At 38.4% G+C, this 19185-nt stretch overlaps 1 protein-coding gene across 1 annotated transcript in view; it reads left to right on the plus strand.

The window, feature by feature from the left end:
* The window catches only part of insra (insulin receptor a), a 70426-nt gene extending 51856 nt beyond the window's left edge, over positions 1-18570 (plus strand). The window contains exons 6-21 of the mRNA XM_081375084.1: positions 85-299; positions 389-515; positions 1256-1506; positions 4694-4861; positions 4998-5196; positions 9743-10026; positions 10128-10267; positions 10760-10919; positions 11481-11583; positions 11676-11743; positions 11945-12174; positions 12946-13056; positions 13220-13379; positions 15744-15873; positions 15992-16126; positions 16919-18570. Coding sequence (XP_081231210.1) covers positions 85-299; positions 389-515; positions 1256-1506; positions 4694-4861; positions 4998-5196; positions 9743-10026; positions 10128-10267; positions 10760-10919; positions 11481-11583; positions 11676-11743; positions 11945-12174; positions 12946-13056; positions 13220-13379; positions 15744-15873; positions 15992-16126; positions 16919-17273 — 2836 coding nt within the window. The 3' untranslated portion in view covers positions 17274-18570. The remainder of the gene's footprint in view (positions 1-84; positions 300-388; positions 516-1255; positions 1507-4693; positions 4862-4997; positions 5197-9742; positions 10027-10127; positions 10268-10759; positions 10920-11480; positions 11584-11675; positions 11744-11944; positions 12175-12945; positions 13057-13219; positions 13380-15743; positions 15874-15991; positions 16127-16918) is intronic.
* The last annotated feature ends 615 nt before the right edge of the window (positions 18571-19185 follow it).

Below are 19185 nucleotides of genomic sequence, written 5' to 3' on the forward strand. Positions count from 1 at the left end.
TTGTAACTATAATGATACCATGTCATCTTTCTATTCCTTCCTCCTCCTTTGTCCTTAATTGTGTGCTGTTTTATTTCCCATCAGGAATTATTCATTCTACGCTCTCGATAACCAGAACCTGCGTCAGTTGTGGGACTGGACCAAACACAACCTGTCCATCCAGCAAGGTCGCATGTTTTTCCATCATAACTCCAAACTCTGCATGTCAGAGATCCGGAAGATGGAGGAGGTGACTGGCACTAAGAACCGGCAAACAAAGAATGACATTGTCTCAAAGACCAATGGAGATCAGGCTTCATGTGAGGAGGACATAGCTTTGCATTTCCTTTATGCTCATGTGCTCTTTTTTTAAATAAATCTGAACGCATTGTTGTTGGTGTTTGACCAGGTGAGAGCCAGGTTCTGAAGTTCACACAGATTCGCACACTTTCAGACAAGATCATAATTAAATGGGAACCTTTCTGGCCGCCAGATTTCCGAGACCTTCTGGGATTCATGGTTTTATACAAAGAGGCGTAAGTGACTTAACTTTTATTTTTTTTAAATGGACCTAAAAGGTGCACTATGCAGGATTTTCAAAAAAAAAGAAAAAAAGTATCGACTCATACAAAAATAATGCCTCTCAACCTATAATTACTGAAGTGTGTGGTGGTGTTTGTGTCTACAGAGACACATTTTCTTCTTGAATTCCTGTGCTCGAGACATTTTTGGACTGCAACCTTTGGCCAGTGGGTTTGTCACCCCAGCCAATCATTTATCTATTAGCGTAACTGTTCTTTCATATGTAAAAAAAAAAAAGCATGATAAATACAATATTTGAAAAAAAGCTCATTGCTCATCTTCCCACTGGTATTCGCTTGAGTCGGCTGGGCTGCGTATGCAACTGATAAATAATGTCAGGGTAGAGGACTTTTGCTTCTGGCGGTGCTCAAACGAGGTGTCAAGCTTGAATGTTGTGTTTAGAAACAGTATATGAAAATAATCATAATCAAGGTAGACAGCATATAATGTGTTGTGAATGAAACTGACTGTGACGGATAGAAGTACCATCCAAAATCCAGAGCATTTTGTCCTCTAGAAACTTCAGTAAACACTGTATTTTATGTTTTGTCGACTTACTGATACACACCAGGTTTTACGAACTATCCCTCTCAGCCTTGTTTTTATTTTCACCATTTTAACAATGGTGTCTAGCTCAATGCAGTGAAGTGGTTTCTGTGTTAGTGTTTGATAACATTTCTCTCTGCTTCTCAAGGCCATATAAGAATGTAACTGAGTTCGATGGTCAGGATGCATGTGGCTCTAACAGCTGGGTCATAGCAGATGTGGACCCTCCACCTCGCGCCACAGAGGGAAAAGAACAGCAGGAGCCCGGCTACCTCATCCTCCCTCTGAAGCCGTGGACGCAGTACGCCATCATGGTCAAAACCCAGCTCTCCGCTTCTGATGAACACCAGGTCCACGGAGCAAAGAGCGAAATCATCTATGTCCGCACCAATGCTACCAGTAAGAGCATCAGATGCTACTGATTAAATATACTGTCAAGGAAAATGAAACTTTTAGGGCAAACCTAGACAGGGTTTCCGCGGGGTCTTAAAAAGTCTAAAATTCTGAACTTTAAATTTAAGGCCTTAAAAAGTCTTAAAAACGGCAAGTTTTTCATCCTAGGTCTTAAATTTAATTTAGTCAGGTCTTAAAAAGTGTTTACCCTCGTTCATTTCCAGAAACGCTGGCCGCAGAAAGTTATTATAAAGTAGCAAAAAAGTATCGAGTTGTAGCCTACAAAGCGGAGCTCTAGCAGGGGTCTCCAACTCGTCGCTCGCGTGCTACCAGTCGCTCGTGGCTTGATATGAGTTAGCTCGCCAGAGGCCGTTCACATAACGCGTCTTTTGCGCGCTCAAGTTTGTTCAAATGTAGGCGTGCGGCAAGCGCGCTCATAATTGAAGCGACGCGCTAATTTTTTTTTACCAGGCGCAACGAGATGAAAAAAATCTAAACTTTTCAGAATGCCGCAAACGCACCGCAGGTCATGTGACAGAAACCAACCAATCACCCCTTTCCATAACAACATTGAAAAAAGCTCAGTCAACATGAAGGATGGGGGTGCACCCAAACACTACTAATAAATATAAGCTAATGTGTAAATGTCAGTAATTTATCTTTTTTGACTCATTCTTTTTATAAAAAAAATATTTAAAGGCTGAAATATGAGGTTTATCTTTGTATAAAACCTTTTTGTCAAAACTTTATTTGAACTTGTACATGTTAGTAGATAACATATTGCAAGACACTCTTTTAAAATCTGGCCATCATTTTTAATGGTATTTTAATGTTTACGTAAACAAAAAGTGCATATTGATGCTAATCAATTTGTTATTTACTGTTTTTCGACATAAAACTTGTTGAATTGACTTCATTCTGTAGTATTAGTACTTTCTGAACAGGATTCTGTGATAACCGTGATAATTTTGGTCACTTTAATCATCTCATCATTTCCTCTCTAGTTACGATCAACTAAAATCAACAATAATTGTGTTTTTTAGGGCTGACTTCTAATAGTCGAGGATTCGACGATTCGATTCGGAGAGGTCTGATTCGACTATGAACCTCATAGTCGAATAGTAGGGAAGTGTTATGCATTTATGAGGAAACAACGTTACGTGACAGTTCTCCATTACGGACGCGACCGCACTGAAAGCGGCACTAAAAGACTGCTTTAAAACTTTCACAGAGACCTCAAACAGAAAGCACAAAGCCTTTCTTTAAAACGAATTTCGTTTTGTATTAATTGTATCTTAATTTTAATCAGTGTTTCATTATCCAATTTTTCTGGATTTACAGTAATAAATAAAAATATAACAGAGATATGCTATACAGAGGCGCAAGCGCCTGCCTGGAGCTTAAGCTATCATCCATGAACCGAAACTCAGCGTATAAGGTAGCCTACTCGCCTCACACACGTAAAAAAAAAATTGAAATATATATATATTGTCTACAGAATTCTCTACTTTTAAACAGAACCATTCAAAACAAAATAAAACTATGTAATCCGAAATGTGCATTTTTCTCCGGCGCGTTCACTGCGAAGATCGCGAGTTAGTAGGCTAGCCTATCGTCAACTTCATCTTTGCAGCCGAAACAGAAAACACTTGTTTATTAATAAACAATTAAAATGTTTCATTGAAATATTTTACATATTCATAATCATTACTTTTGCTGGTTCTGGTTCTTAGTGACAGCTTTTAGGTGCCGTTTATGAACGCGTCCACTGCATGAGAGAGAGAGAGAGAGAGAGAGAGAGAGAGAGAGAGAGAGAGAGAGAGAATAATTTTTTTTTTTACTTATTTTGAGGAATTGTAACCTAATAAACAAACATCTGTTAAGAGCGCCGCCACGTTGGATTGCGTAGAACGTTCACCGAATTCTTACAGAAATATGTTCTAATTTTGGAATAAATTTTGGAATAAAATATTAAGTGACCTTTTTGTCACTTGTAATGAAGCTTGCTTATTAGTGAAATTATTAATATCATGGAATGGTAATAATTGACGTTAGCCTGGATTGATGGCTCGCAATATTGCAATATCGTTGGATATCGTTATATAAAAAAGGTTTGACTATCAGTCGACTATGGCAAAATCTAACGAATCAGATTCGACTATGAAAATCCTTAGTCGAAAACAGCCCTAGTGTTTTTACAGTATAATATGCAAAAGTACTATTTTCTATTAAAAATATCTACCTCTCCCTCTCTCTCACACACACATCAGATACTCCTAGATAGATAGATAGATAGATAGATACTCTAATGATACCGAGGTAACTATCAATCTAACTTGGATAATGCATTGTGTAGGTCTTAAATTTCAATGTTTATGGTCTTAAAATGTCTTAAAAAGGTCTTAAATTTGACTTACTGAAACCTGCAGAAACCCTGCTAGAAGAAATTTAGAAAGTTTGGATGTCCAGTTTTTTGTATGCCCTTGTTCAGAACATCCATTTACCATTTTTAAGACCTTTCACTTTACAGCATTTGTGTTCATGATCTCCTTACCAAGCCTGTTTAAAACTGAATGTAGTCATTTCTCTAGTCTTTTCTGTAAGTCGATTTCAGTTGGAGTGTTTATCTTGCAGCCTTGGTATGGGAGAGGAATAAAAGAGGTCAAAGGCTGGTAAAATAGGCCGCTGGTGACTTTCAGTGGTGTGAAAGCATTTAGCAGTGTGCACATCATGCCAGGCCGTGATTTAGGAGAAAAAATAAATGTGGTTTGCTTTCAGTGCTGCTAGGTGTCTGTCTGATTTCCTTTTGAGCTTGTTCTGTCTTTCCCTCCTGATAAACCACATAACCATTCGCTAAGCTAAAAAACATTGTTTCGGCAGCTGGTTGGCAAGAGCTGAAAGCAGCGCTTCAGGGTTTTTCTCTTTTTTTTTTTGTCTTTCTGGTTTGGCAAACGGTTGGGTTCGCACACTGTGACATCGATGGTGCCCCTCTACTTCCTTTTTAGGAGGAAGCTGTCGTTATTCTTCTTGTCTCATCGGTGACCTAGTCTGACAATGTGGTCTAACCAGAATTGAGTTTTGTTAAGAGTCTACTGTTCTACTAGCCTACCTTTTTGGCTTTGTTCTTATTTAAAATCATTCTTGTTTTTTCCATTTACTAATGGGTGAGTTTTTTGTTGTTGCTGTTTTTCAGAACCCTCCGTGCCCCTGGACCCCATATCCTCGTCAAATTCCTCATCTCAGATCATTCTGAAGTGGAAAGCCCCTAACGATCCAAATGGAAACATCACACACTACTTAGTCTTCTGCCAGCAGCAACCAGAGGCTAGCGAGCTCTACAAGTTTGATTACTGTCAGAAAGGTTAGAAAACATACATGAACATATGTATATAAAACATACACACCATCATTCAAAAGTTTGGGGTTGGTAAGAATCTGAATTTTATCTATAAAAAGATTGCAGAACAAAATCGAAGCCTTGTGTTTCTGTTGTTCAGGAATGAAGCTTCCCACCAGAGCCCCCACACAAGTGGACAACGAAGAGGAACAGAAGCGGAACCAAACCGAGGAGCAGGGCCAAGATAGCCACTGCTGCGCTTGCCCCAAAACGGAGAAACAGCTGAAGAAAGAGGCAGAGGAGTCAGAGTACCGCAAAACCTTTGAGAACTACCTCCATAATGAAGTCTTTGAGCTCAGGTAAATACCACGGTTCCTCATTTAACTAGTGTAGATTAGAACTGCAAACACTAATCATATAATCGGTAAAGTTTTACTATTTCTGCGCTCAATATATAGCATATATTATATGGCATATAATTTTCCTTACATAAACAATATATAGCATACATATAAACATAATATGTATATATTACATATACTATTTAATGTATGCAAATCATAGCTCACATTATATAAACTTTTTAATAATATGGCAATATATAGCATAGATACATCATAGAGACTTTCTTGTATAAATGGTATACTGCATATATTATATAATGCAATTTTCATATAAAGACAATATTTAGTATACATTATTGACATTTTTTCATTATTATATATCATGCATTATCTAAACTTATGCAAACCATTTTCATATAGTTTGAAGGAGAGCATTGTGAAAGATGTGAAATATCTAATTTAATGTATGAAATAATCAACAGATTGATCAATTAGCAAAATAGTTCTCCGTATTATCAAAATAGTGTAAAGGGCTCAGAAACATCTTTTTCTATTCAAAGACTCTTGAGATGCAGCTGTAAAAATCTTCAGCTGACGTGACCCTATAGGTGGAGATTCTCAAGTTGTTCATGTTGTTATGGTGTTCATCTGTTTTCTCCAGAGTTCTAAGCTCAGAGTTGAACGTCTTTGTAGTGGTCAGACCTTGAGTACATGTTTTTGTTAGGTGCGTTTCCACCTTCTATGTATATCTTTGGCCTTCAGAAGCTCACAGCTGGCTCTAAAGATCTCGTTCCACACATGAACACACAAACTTTCTCTCATGCCTTGTACAGGCCTTGGTTTAGTGTAATCTTTGTTTTGGGTTGAAGATGTTGTCTGGTCTGTGGTAGGGATGGACAATGTTGACAAGGACAACCACAACGCATTCAGAGGAAGTGCAGACTCTTACACAGGTGCTTTGTCTCGCTACCTTCATTGTTCTTCATATTATGGTTGAGTTTTGCAGATGGTCTGCACGTTTTATTCACAGCGACTTTACAGTCTATAAAAAGTATTCGATTTGTTTTATTTAGACATTAAAATATGATTTTACTTGTGGTGATTTTATCCTCGGAAATGCTTTGGCTCTTAGAACACACCAAATGTGCTGAATCCTCCTGTCCTGAGCTCTTATATATGAGGAAATAACTGAAGGCTGTGGTGCTCTGGTATTGGTTTACCACTAGAATAGTTAAAACCAACCACATGAAATGCTCCTTTGCTCCCTCTAGAGGCGATAATTGTAATGAATGGAATTTTGCAAAATAATCTGTCTGTAACCTTCAAGACTTCAAGTTAGCCCCTTCAAGTTAGGCCCACTTCAAGTTACGCCCACTTCAAATTGCTCACTGTTTTTTCCGACTTAAAGCAGCGCTGCACAGACTGCTCGGTGTATGGCATCAAAGTAACGCAAGAGCGATTAGAGAACAGACAGTTCCGTATGCTTTTGAATCGCTCTCGCACGAGTTTGACATAAACTGAACATACTAGAGTTGATTAAACTGACTCTTAGCTGGTCAAGAACTGAAATGCTTGTTTTGGCATACAGTAAAGCAAGCTGTAATCTGCATTAGTGCTGGGTACTGATAATGTATGGCAAGAAACCATATTGCAATGTATTGTTTTATCAGTTATTTGTCCCACCTCAACTAGAGTGTTGAGCAAGCACTAATATATCCTTTTGGAATTGGGTTTTATTTCCTTTTTTTTTTTTTTTATAAATAATTGTAAACATCTTTTGATGTCTTATTGTATGCCTGATTTGCTGATGATATAATTTTTTGACTGATATACACAGCACTAATGAACAGCTAAATGCACCGTTGACAAACAAATCTTGTTACTTTTGAGACAAATGAACAGCAAGCATACCCATAACAAAATCTTTTAATTGAAAGGCAACACAATGAGGGTTTATGCAAACCCAATCTAATATGTTCTGGCACTAATATTGTCTGTTCTGGGCTACTGCTGCAGCATTACTACATCCAATAGAAAATCAGATCTCAGAAAGTGTCCCAGCCACATAAAAACAGTAGAATCTAATCCTTGTAGTTTTCCCCTGTGTCCACATCCCCTGTAGGTTTCACAGTCTTTGTATAGAGAATTGCATTGAATGCAACAGGAGATTAGAAACGGAGTTCTGTAGGTCCTTTTATATTCCTCTGAAAATGTGTTCCAGTTTACCACACCTGTTGACAAAAGAAGAGATGGGTTCATGTGTAAAACATGTTCAGATTTTTATTTTTTTTAATACGAAATTTTCTGGTAGCAGTGTTTCCTCAGCATTTCATTTTGCTGTGTGCCACCACAGCAAGAAAAATGTGAAATTAAAAGAAACACTTGTCTATTGTAGAAGTAATTATTATATTATGATGATTAAAATAATTTTAGCACTAGAACCTCAACTTGAATCATAACTTAGGCCCACACATGGATAAATAAAGGACAAATGAGGAATCGTCACTCAAAAACACCACAGCTGCACAAAAAATAAAGAGGAAATAGTTGTAAACTGGTATTAAAAAAAAAAATTAGGTGACATCTATGCATTTACATCAATTAGGTGACATCTTACCCATGCATTTACATTTTAATAATGGCAAGTGACCACTCCAGGGTGATCTACTACTGTGTTGTGCTGCTGGCATCTGTGGGACACTCAGCAAGACAGATTGACAAACTCAAAGTTCAAAACGCTTTGCTCTGCCTTTGCTGCAATGTAAAAAGCGGCAATATGACTTATACACTTCGATTTACACGGTTATCTCGGGAAAATATTCTTACCGTTGTCTCTATGCGAGCTGGTATCTTGCCGACAACATCTCGTTTTGAGTTTGACATATCTCGTGGTTCTGTGTGATTTGGACAACTACAAGTCCATGCATGCTAGTGTTGTACTACTCTTTAAAATATGGCCAAAATACCCTTTAGCAAAGATACACATTTAGATTTTGTCTTCTGGTTAAATGTATCAAATACACCAACTTTCAATAGTTTGTGGTCGGTAAGATTTTTTGTAATGAAAATCTATTGACCAAAAAATACAGTAAAAAAACGTAATATTTGTGAAATATTAAAACTTAACATAACTGTTTTCAATTTTCACTCCAATTTTACTCCAGTCTTCATTGTTGCATGATCCTTCAAAAAACATTATAATATGCTCAAGAAACACTTATTATTATCAATGTTGAAAACAGTTGTGCTGCTTAGTATTTTTGTGGGAACCGTGATCAGGATTCTTTGATGAATAGAAATAGAATGTCTTTTCAAATTAATTTAATGCATCCTTGCCAAATTAAAGTTTGAATAAAAAAACAACAACATCTTAGTTGTGTTAAAGGTGGTAAGTATTTTTGTCCAATCAAACTCTGTTTCATAATGAGTGTGTTTCTTCAGTAGGAAATGTCAACAGAAGGAAAACTGTGCCCAAAAGATTTCAAGTTGCTAATATTTCAATCGGTTCAGAGCTGTTGAATGAATAGTCACTTTCATTTCTTTCAGATTCCAGATATTTCCTAAACTGTAATTTGTGGTCTGTCCTTTGTCATTTGTGCAGCCCTTTTCCTTCTGAGCGAGAGTGAAGAAAAGACTCTGCGTCATCAGGCATATGTCATATTATTTAAAAAATTTCCCTCATTGCTTTGAAGAGTTGAACATTTGTTTAGCGCAGATGAACATTAGATTATTGGATGAAATAAGTGCTGCAACACATAGAACTGTCATTTTTATTCAATCAGACTGCTGTTCAACATCCACAAACATCTGTTTTCTAATCAGGGATGTATTGTAGGCAAATGAAATGCCTGTTTGCACAAACAGTACAACAGTCATTCATATGCTCTAATGCAAGATAGAAACCATCTTAAAGTACAACATGAATAGGCTTTAAAAGTTGGGGTAAGTCATTTTTGAAATATGTTGTCTGGAAGTTAGTCGGGCCGATACAACAAAAAACGTGTAACCAATCAGCAGTAGTCATGTCTGGGTAAGAGTTTTAGGATCCACGTTAATATTTGAAGCGCTAGAGAGAGCTAAGTGGGAAGGCCTGAAAACCGATGCGGATGTAACACTGGGTTTGAGTGTCATTGTGTGTCTGGAGCTGTTGTGCTGTCGGCAACTAACAAACAAATCTTGTTTGTAATTACTATTGTGTACTGTACGTACAGTTTTTGTGCTTCCTTGTCATTCGTTTATTATCTGCGCTTTATTTTTCGTGAAGCATTATTTTGTTGTGCTTCTGCTATGATAAACAAACATCCTCTTGGATTGCGTGCGTAACGGAGGCCAGCTAGACAGAGTCGCGCTGGCGACTGCTAGTGAATGCGGTGTTTAGCGTCATTGTTAGTGCACTCGACTCGCAGGGGGATCGAGGTTTGAGACCGACTCGGAGCAGGGCTGGAAGAATTGGAGTGTGAGTTTTGGAGGCGGAGCAATGAAGAAGGGGTGTGTTTGTTTGGGTTGATTTCAAACATCAACATGTTACATTACATTACATTACATGTTTCTGTGTACCCAGGCCATCAAGACAGCGCAGATCTCTGGTGGGCATTGCCAATAGGACCTCCTCTCGTCTTTTCACTACGCCCTCCTCGTTGCCCAATGGCTCTGCCACTCGTAGCCCAGAGGAGGAAGCAGAGGCCAATAAGATTTCACTGATTGTTCATGCCAAAGAGTCAACAGTCATCTCCAATCTGCGCCATTTCACCAGCTACCAGATAGAAATCCATGCCTGCAATCATGAGAGTGACCCCGCTCGCTGCAGTATGGCGGCCTACGTCAGTGCCCGCACCATGCCCGAAGGTGTGAGATTGTAATTTTATGATGCATTATTTCATAGAGTGTAGCTATTTTTTATTGGCTATATCCCCTATTGTCATCTGTTTGTTTCTGTTTTTGTACAGAGAAAGCTGATGACATTGTGGGTCTGATAATCTATGAGGTGTCTGAGTACTCTGTACACATCAGGTGGATGGAGCCTAAGGCCCCTAACGGCATGATTATTCTCTATGAAGTCCATTACAAGAGACTGGGAGATACAGAGGTGAGTTGTTACACAGGATGGAGATCGAAGCCTGCACTCTGCTCCCATGAACACTGGCTGCACTTTTAAACTGATTTTATCAATCCTGTTGAAATCTCCAAATAGCTCCAAATAAACAAGCTTTTTTAGCATAATTGCATCAGCAGTGTATTTCTGTAACCATGGAGAAATCCAGCCAGAGACAGGAGTAATGTTCCTAATACTGTTTTTAAAAAAGCCTCGGATAAACAAGTGATGATTATATATAGGTTAATAATTGTTGTAAGCAAAGCAAAACATGATGGTTGATGGATTTGAAACACTGCTGAAACTGTTTACACTGACCTATGCCAGTTTCATTAAAGTCTGATGAGTAATATTTATGTATTAGTGTGAGATGGACTTTAAAAACAGGATAAAAACAGAGCCTTTGCCACTGGATTATGGGTGGCTTGAGTCCGATGTGCACTGCAATATGGGTTCTCTGTCTAACTGCATGCCTTTATGTCTTAGGAGCTGCACCACTGCGTATCCAGGAAGAATTATATTGCAGACGGAGGCTGCAAGCTGAGAGTGGTGCACCCTGGGAACTATACAGTGCGGATCAGAGCAACCTCCCTGGCAGGCAATGGATCGTGGACAGAGCCAACACACTTCTATGTTCAGGACCTACGTAAGATGGCTTGTCCATAATGCCTATGAATATTATATCTTCAGTTATTAAATTATGCATAAGACCCACATAACTGAATTTTGAAAAGGTTTGTGTGTGTATATGTGGAAAAAAGACTAAATATTCACACACTAATACTATTGACAAAGTTTTATTGAACAAGTTTCAACCTCTTAGTCTTCATTAGGGAAAAATTGTCAAAATGTTACAGTTGTTCAATATGGAAGATGTCATCAGTTGAGCTTTTTTTTTTTTTTTGATAAATTGGTTTTGTTGTGTGGTCATTTTTATTGTTTGGTTAAATTTGCTTTGGGTTTTATTTTAATAATATTTTTAATTTATGTACAATATATTCATTTGAAAAAAAAAATATTCCTTGGCACTTAAGGCTTCCTATTAATATCAGTATATAGATAATATTTTTTATTTAATCTTATAATTATTGTTTGCTCCATTGTGTACTGCACCTGTACACAACTTGGTTTGAAAGTGCACACCGTTTATATATATTTTTTTCATTGTGTTGAATTTTTTTTTTTTTTTTTTTTTCTATGTGAACAGGTGTGGACCCATCCAACATGCTGAAGATTGTGATTGGTCCGGTGATCTGTGTCTTTTTACTACTTGTGATGGGAGGTGTGGGCTTTTTCATGTTTAAGAAAAAGTAAGTGTCCTGTATTGTGATTGTCATGAAAACTGTAGGAAAGTATTTTTTGTGAGGCGAGTAATCAATTTCTTTCATTTTGTGTGTTCCAGGCAAACAGAAGGTCCAACTGGGCGACTTTATACCTCCCCAAATCCAGAGTATTTCAGCCCAGATGAGGGTGAGCAATTTTCCTTTCCCTCTGCGTGTGACTTTTGGCAGCAAATGATGCACATTTAATTTTGTTTTAATATAAGTGTTGATCACATTAACCATAGATTTAGGCAGATTATAACATTTAAATGACTTTCTCCTTTGCTTGAGATCTGCTTCATTTCAAATATGACACTGTGTGTCCTGCATGTCTGTTGTGTTTGTGCAGTGTATGAGCCAGACGAGTGGGAGGTGCCACGTGAAAAGATTAATCTATTGCGAGAGTTAGGCCAGGGATCTTTCGGCATGGTGTATGAGGGCATCGGAAAGGACATAGTTAAAGGCGAGCCACAGACCTGTGTTGCGGTGAAGACGGTTAACGAGTCGGCCAGCCTCAGAGAGAGGATTGAGTTCCTCAACGAAGCTTCTGTGATGAAGGCATTCAGCTGCCACCATGTGGTAAGACATGTCTCTTGCATGTCAGCCTGCATGTTTTGTCTTATTTTAGTTTTGTTTATATACTGTTTATTATTATTTTTAATATTTTCAGTTTTCATTTAAATTTAGAATTTTAGTACATTTTATTTAAGTTAGTTACCTAGGCAACTTTTTTAATCTAATATTTATATATACACTACGGCTCAAAGGTTTGGAATAATTAATTTGTTTAATGTTTTTGAAAGACATCTCTTATGCTCACCAAGCTGGATTTATTTGATCAAAAATACAGTAAAACAGTAATACTGTGAAATGTTATTACAATTTAAAATAAGAGTTTTCGATTTGAATATATTTTAAAATGTGATTTATTCCTGTCATATGAAAGCTTTTCAGCATCATTACTCCAGTCTTCAGTCACATAATCCTTCAGAAATCATTCTGATATTCTGATTTGTGTGCTCAATCATTATCAGTAATTATTATTATTGGTCCTCAAATATTGATAATGGTGTTGAAAAGTGTTTGCTGCTTAATAGGATTCTTAGATGAATTAAAAGATTAAAACTATAGAATTTATTTAAGAGAAATCTTTTGTAACATTATAAATGTGTTTATTGTCAGTAAAAACAAAAATATTAATCACCTTTTTCAACGTATGCTTTTTCAGGTTTTATTTTAATTACTGAAAATGATTTAATAGTGTTAGGTTTAGGTTTAGTTAACAATAACACTGGTTGGACTTTGACATAGTCTGATATGTACAGTAACTGACATGATTTTGTGGGTTAGGTGAGGCTGCTGGGGGTGGTGTCTAAAGGCCAGCCCACTCTTGTGGTGATGGAGCTCATGACACATGGAGATCTGAAGAGTTTCCTGCGTTCTCTCAGACCTGACTCAGAGGTACCAAATCACACCAGAAGTGTCACTATCAGACTTGCTAGAGCTTTTAGATCCGTTTTAAGGAGGTAGAATATTAGATTAGTTTATATTACACATTAAAATCCCCCAAAAAAGGGGATTTTTTAAATATTGGATTTTTGTTTTACTGTGTTGTTTGTTACAGAATAACCCAGGTCGGCCTCCTCCAACCCTGAAGGAGATGATTCAAATGGCCGCAGAGATAGCAGATGGCATGGCTTACCTGAACGCCAAGAAGTTTGTGCACCGTGACCTTGCTGCCAGGAACTGCATGGTGGCCGAAGACCTGACCGTAAAAATTGGAGGTACGTAATGTGATAGGGGTATATTTATTTAAAGATTAAAGGGATAGTTCACCCTAAAATGAAAATTAGCCCATGATTTACTCACCCTCAAGTCATCCTAGGTGTATACAATCGGAGTTATGTTAAAAAATGTCCTGGCTCTTCCAAGCTTTATAATGGCAGTGAATGGCCATTTCTGTTTTGAAGTCCATAAAAGTGCATCTATCCATCATAAAGGTGCTCCACACGGCTCCGGGGGGGGGGGGTAATAAAGGCCTTCTGAAGCAAAGCCATGCGTTTGTGTAAGAAAAATATCCATATTTAACACGTTACAAATTAAAATTCTAGCTTCCGGCCAAACAGCCAGACGCAGTCCACTTATGCCTAAAGCGCAATGATTCTGTGCATAGAATCAACACAAGGCAGACACTCTGAACTGATTAATCGTACTGATTAATTAAGGTGTAAATACCTTGTTAAAATGTATTTTTTCATAATAGGTGTCGCTTCAGAAGCTTCGTTTTTCGTGTGGATGAAAAAACACTGCATAATTATGACCGCCGCTAGCGTAGCTAGCGAAAGCGGTCATATAGGGATTGTCAAAGTTTTTTTTTTTTTTTTTTTCCGTCACCTTACTAAATTTTTCGTCAACGATACCAGGGACACCGAAGCACCGGGGAACATGAAATTTGGTGGGCATGTAGCCCCACTAGACTTCTAAGGAAAAATTTCGTTTGGTCCCCGGGGGCCACTCCCCCCCCGCGCTGGGCCCCCCCAAACCCAAAAAATGCAGTTTTTCCTAAATAACTACCTGAACCGTGGCACCGAGGATGAAGAAATTTTTGTGGTATGTTGGTCTACTAGACTTTTACGGAAAAATTTCATTTGGTCCCCGGGGGCCACTCCCCCCCCCCCCCCCCGCGCTGGGGCCCCCGTAAATTTTTTGTCAACAATACCAGGGACACCGAAACACCGGGGAACATGAAATTTGGTGGGCATGTAGCCCCACTAGACTTCTAAGGAAAAATTTCGTTTGGTCCCCGGGGGCCACTCCCCCCCCGCGCTGGGCCCCCCCCCAAACCCAAAAAAATGCAGTTTTTCCTAAATAACTACCTGAACCGTGGCACCGAGGATGAAGAAATTTTTATGGTATGTTGGTCTACTAGACTTTTACGGAAAAATTTCGTTTGGTCCCCAGGGGCCACTTCCCCCCCCGCGCTGGGGCCCCCGTAAATTTTTCGTCAACGATACCAGGGACACCGAAGCACCGGGGAACATGAAATTTGGTGGGCATGTAGCCCCACTACACCTTTACGGAAAAATTTCGTTTGGTCCCCGGGGGCCACTCTGAGGGCACCGAGGATGAAGAAATTTTTATGGTATGTTGCTCTTAAGGGCCCACATCAACCTAGCCCATAATCACTCATTTGTGATTTGCGCCCCTCCCATAAAAAATGAAAATGCAATATTATTCTGCTTTAATCGCCCCTATCTTCAGTGGAGATGTTCAGAACTGCACCATATTTCATGTGTATGATTAACTTGACATCCTCTGGGGGTATCCTCTGCTAAGTTTTGTAGAATTTTATCCATGGGGGGGTATAAAATAAATTCATTTATGTGCACATTTAGTGACTGTACACCCATCGGCTTGTAGATGGTGCTGTTGAGCGAAGGGTTGCTGGTTTAGGATGATACTGTCACACACACACATGCAGGAATACAAACAAACGCAAGCATGCACACACACTGACATCCACACGCACAGACACACACCCATACACACACATACAAATCCACATGCACAGACACACACACACACACAAACACACACGCGCACACATGTACGCACACATACATACACGCACAGACACACACACACACACACACACACACACAGACACACATACACAAACACACACAAACACACACACACACACACACACACACACACACACACACACACACAGACAGACATGCACATACTATTACTTTTTTTAGGTATATACATAAACACGCAATACAGCCAAATTACTCCACATCATTTATTTTTGTGGAAAGCCAGTGCAGGCCTGAGCGGCGGTCATATTTTGTACCGCGATGCGGTACATCTAGTTATGTCCATTTATGATAAACGTTTCACTGTCCGGGTGGAATTAGTCTTGGGTCTAGTATGCACGTTTCTGAAATAAAATAACTGCACAAAGCTAGTAAAATATTCTAGCTATGCCACACAAAAGTGCCAAAATGAGATGCTGAATACATGGGTACAAGTGTGGATGAAGCACAGGATGTGTTGTAGTATGTCTCGTACGTGGATTGTGTCATCTGTTATTTTAAGCGCTTTCTAATGGTGTTATTTTGTCTTGTGTTGACTGCTGTCAGATTTTGGCATGACAAGAGACATTTATGAGACGGATTACTACAGAAAGGGTGGGAAGGGCCTGCTTCCTGTGAGATGGATGGCCCCCGAGTCGCTGAAGGATGGAGTCTTCACGGCTCATTCAGACTGCTGGTGAGCCGACCATATGCACACACACACACACAAACAACCATACAAAGACGTGTCATTGTTGTAGGACAATCCTTAGGGTATGTTTTTGTCACTAATGACCCACGTTGTGCTTGTCAAGGTCGTTCGGTGTGGTGTTATGGGAGATCAGTACTCTTGCTGAGCAGCCCTACCAGGGGCTGTCCAATGAACAAGTCCTTAAGTTTGTAATGGAGGGAGGATACCTGGACAGACCTGACAACTGCGCAGACAGATTGTGAGTGTATTACTGAAATATTGCCCATGTTACCATCTTAAAGTTGGTGTTTATTGCAATACTAGCTTTAGCCTACTGTTTCTGGGCTCATAATGGATTATTTTTTTCTGCTGGTCAGTCGGACAAGTAGTTAGTTATAGTAGTCTACTTGCCCTGCCAATATTTTAAACCTGCATATCACGAAAGAATTATCTTTTTATATTATTATTTTAAGATGTGCATTTTTTCTGTATTTGCTAGAAATATTTGGATTTTTCAATAAACTTCAAAAATAAATTCTTACAAGAAGACAATAGTAACAAGCTAGAAATGATAGCTATAATGTATCTCCATAAATTGACTTAGAAACTGTTACTGGAAATTTAAAGTTATTGCAAATTAATCCTAATATATGAATTTTATCAAGTTATTTTAGTCCCTTTTAGGTCATTTAAGATTAACACATGGTTATTTATTGAAAGGTGAAGAACCGGCATCATGCTTTCCTTGTCAAACGCCAATGACTGTTAATCATGTTTTACTGGACTGCACTGTTTTTAATGTAATGTTTTAATTCATAGATGTGTGTAGCTGATATGTGTCACCTGAATGTATTTTAGACATATTCTCTTATATTAATCTTAAATGTCTTATATAGTTTTTTGTTAATTGTATGACTTTTTATTCACTTTGATCTCACCATGAAGAAAGCCTTGCTGCTGATATGGCTTTACATTTAACATAAATAAACGTAGTGGAATTTTAAGGAATTCAGTCTTTAACTGACATGTCTCCGGTTTCCTGATCTTCCAGACATAACCTGATGCAGATGAGCTGGCATTACAATCCCAAAATGAGGCCCAGCTTCCAGGAGATCATCGAGATGCTCCGGGAGGATCTGCATCCCTCGTTTCAGGAGGTCTCCTTCTTCTACAGTGAGGAGAACAAGCCGCCTGAGACGGAAGAGTTTGATATGGACCTGGAGAACATGGAGAGCATCCCGCTGGACCCTTCCTCGTACTCTCAGAGGGAGTGCTGTCTAGATGGGGACGAGGGCTCATCCGTGGGCCTTCGAGGGAGTTATGAGGAGCATGTGCCGTATACGCATATGAATGGCGGCAAGAAAAATGGACGCATCTTATCCATACCCCGATCTAACCCGTCCTAATATTATTAACCCCATCAAGCTATATTAGATTTTTTTTTTTGTCATCATTTTATAGATTCACTTTTATTGAGCTCTTTATCAGAAGCCCTTCAGAAAGGAATCTCAGGACATTCGTTTTCTTCTTTACTGCCTCAGTATATGATGATGATACAGGGTGCAGGCTTTTTTTGTATTTAAAGAAGAAAATACACTTTAACTGCTTCTTTTCTTTTTTCTTTTTGTTTTATATATATATATATATATATATATATATATATATATATATAGCCAAGTTTCAAGGACTGGTCAAATGGAACAAACTGTGAATTTAACCTCAGACAACCAGAAGGCTGCTTTAAACCATACATCTCCTCAGACTCTCTCCTCATCCACCAACTCTCTCCAGAAAAAGACAAAATATAGATGAAAAAAAAAAAGTGACCTTACTCTGTTTGTGGCCTATGTCATGACAACATGGAGTTGTGTCTGAATCTGTACACTTCGGGCTTTGGTGGCAAACCTGTTGAACTTGGGAACTGTAGGATGACATTTAGCGTCCTTCCGAGAACTAACTGTCTACAGGTACAAGACACTGCTTTTCTAACTGCTACTCAGTATTCCAGACTACACAGAGAGAACGAACAGATTTTTGGACTCTATTTTTTTATTTATTTGCTTGCCTGTGCTCTTTTTCTTCTTTTTCCCCCCTGGTGTTCACACATTTACAGCTGAAGGATATTTAAACTGTTTTCAGGACTTTTGACTAAAAGAGTTCCTCAGATTGACCAATAGTTGCTGCTTTGATATATTTTAGTGGGTATAGATGATGATGATAAAAGTATATATAAAAATATTATTGATGTTTTTGTACAGTTGATGTCGTCATTCGAGTTATTGCCGGTTGTAGAAATGTTTTTACATGTTTGTCTCGAATCTTTATTTTTTCTAATCCGAAAATTATACTAATCATCCTGGACCCCTGATCAGCCAGCAGCTCCAAGATGCACAGGAGTATCTACTAGACGCCTTTGTCTTCAGATGTCAAACCTTGATATCAATGGAAATAACTGCTGTAAATAAAGCAGTGAGGTGCATTCAAGAAGAGCGAATAGATGTGTTTCTGTCGTGTTTTTCTTGCAAGTAATTGTGTGAACTTGTGAGTGGTTGTGAGAAAGTCTTTCAAAGCACAGGGCATATAAAGAGGATCGTTTTATCAAAGGAAGTGTTTTACATCAAATTCGCACAATTTGTGCGATAACTAAACTGTGAAGAGACATGTGACAAAAATGCAAGATCGTGATAAAATTCATCCCACAAACAGGAAGTTGTCTTTTATTTATATTTAATATAAATCTATCTTTTCAAGTTTAACGATGTCAGCCTAATTGGGATTCTTTAGTCACTGATAAATAATAAATCATATATAAATATACAAATAAAATCATTCACCAGCAGAATAGAGGTCTATTTCACAAAGATCCACCTTTAACTTAAAGGGGTGGTTGATTATGATTTCACTTTTCTAACTTTAGTTAGTGTGTAATGTTGCTGTTTGAGCATAAACAACATCTGCAAAGTTACAACGCTCAAAGTTTAAAGCAAAAGGAGATCTGGTTGGACAACAACCGGCTGGTTGGGACTAAATGACATTCCTCCCGGGTTAATGACATCACCAACCCTAAAATTTACATAAACCCCGCCCCCGGAACACGATTTATAGATCATCATGACAGAATATGCTAATCAATGACTTGAAGATAACTACACATAAGCTACATATATTCATCAACTAACCATTCAGAAATGTCCTGTTGCTTCTACACGTCACTTCTTCCGGAGTCTCTCCATTATTGCCTGACTCCGGTTTGAACATAAAAGGCTTAAAGTGTTTGAAATTTTCAGTGCATGTCTGTGTGAGGTAAAAGGACACAAG

This window comes from Scardinius erythrophthalmus (assembly GCF_964197995.2).
Source record: "Scardinius erythrophthalmus genome assembly, chromosome: 9".
NCBI lineage: Eukaryota > Metazoa > Chordata > Actinopteri > Cypriniformes > Leuciscidae > Scardinius > Scardinius erythrophthalmus.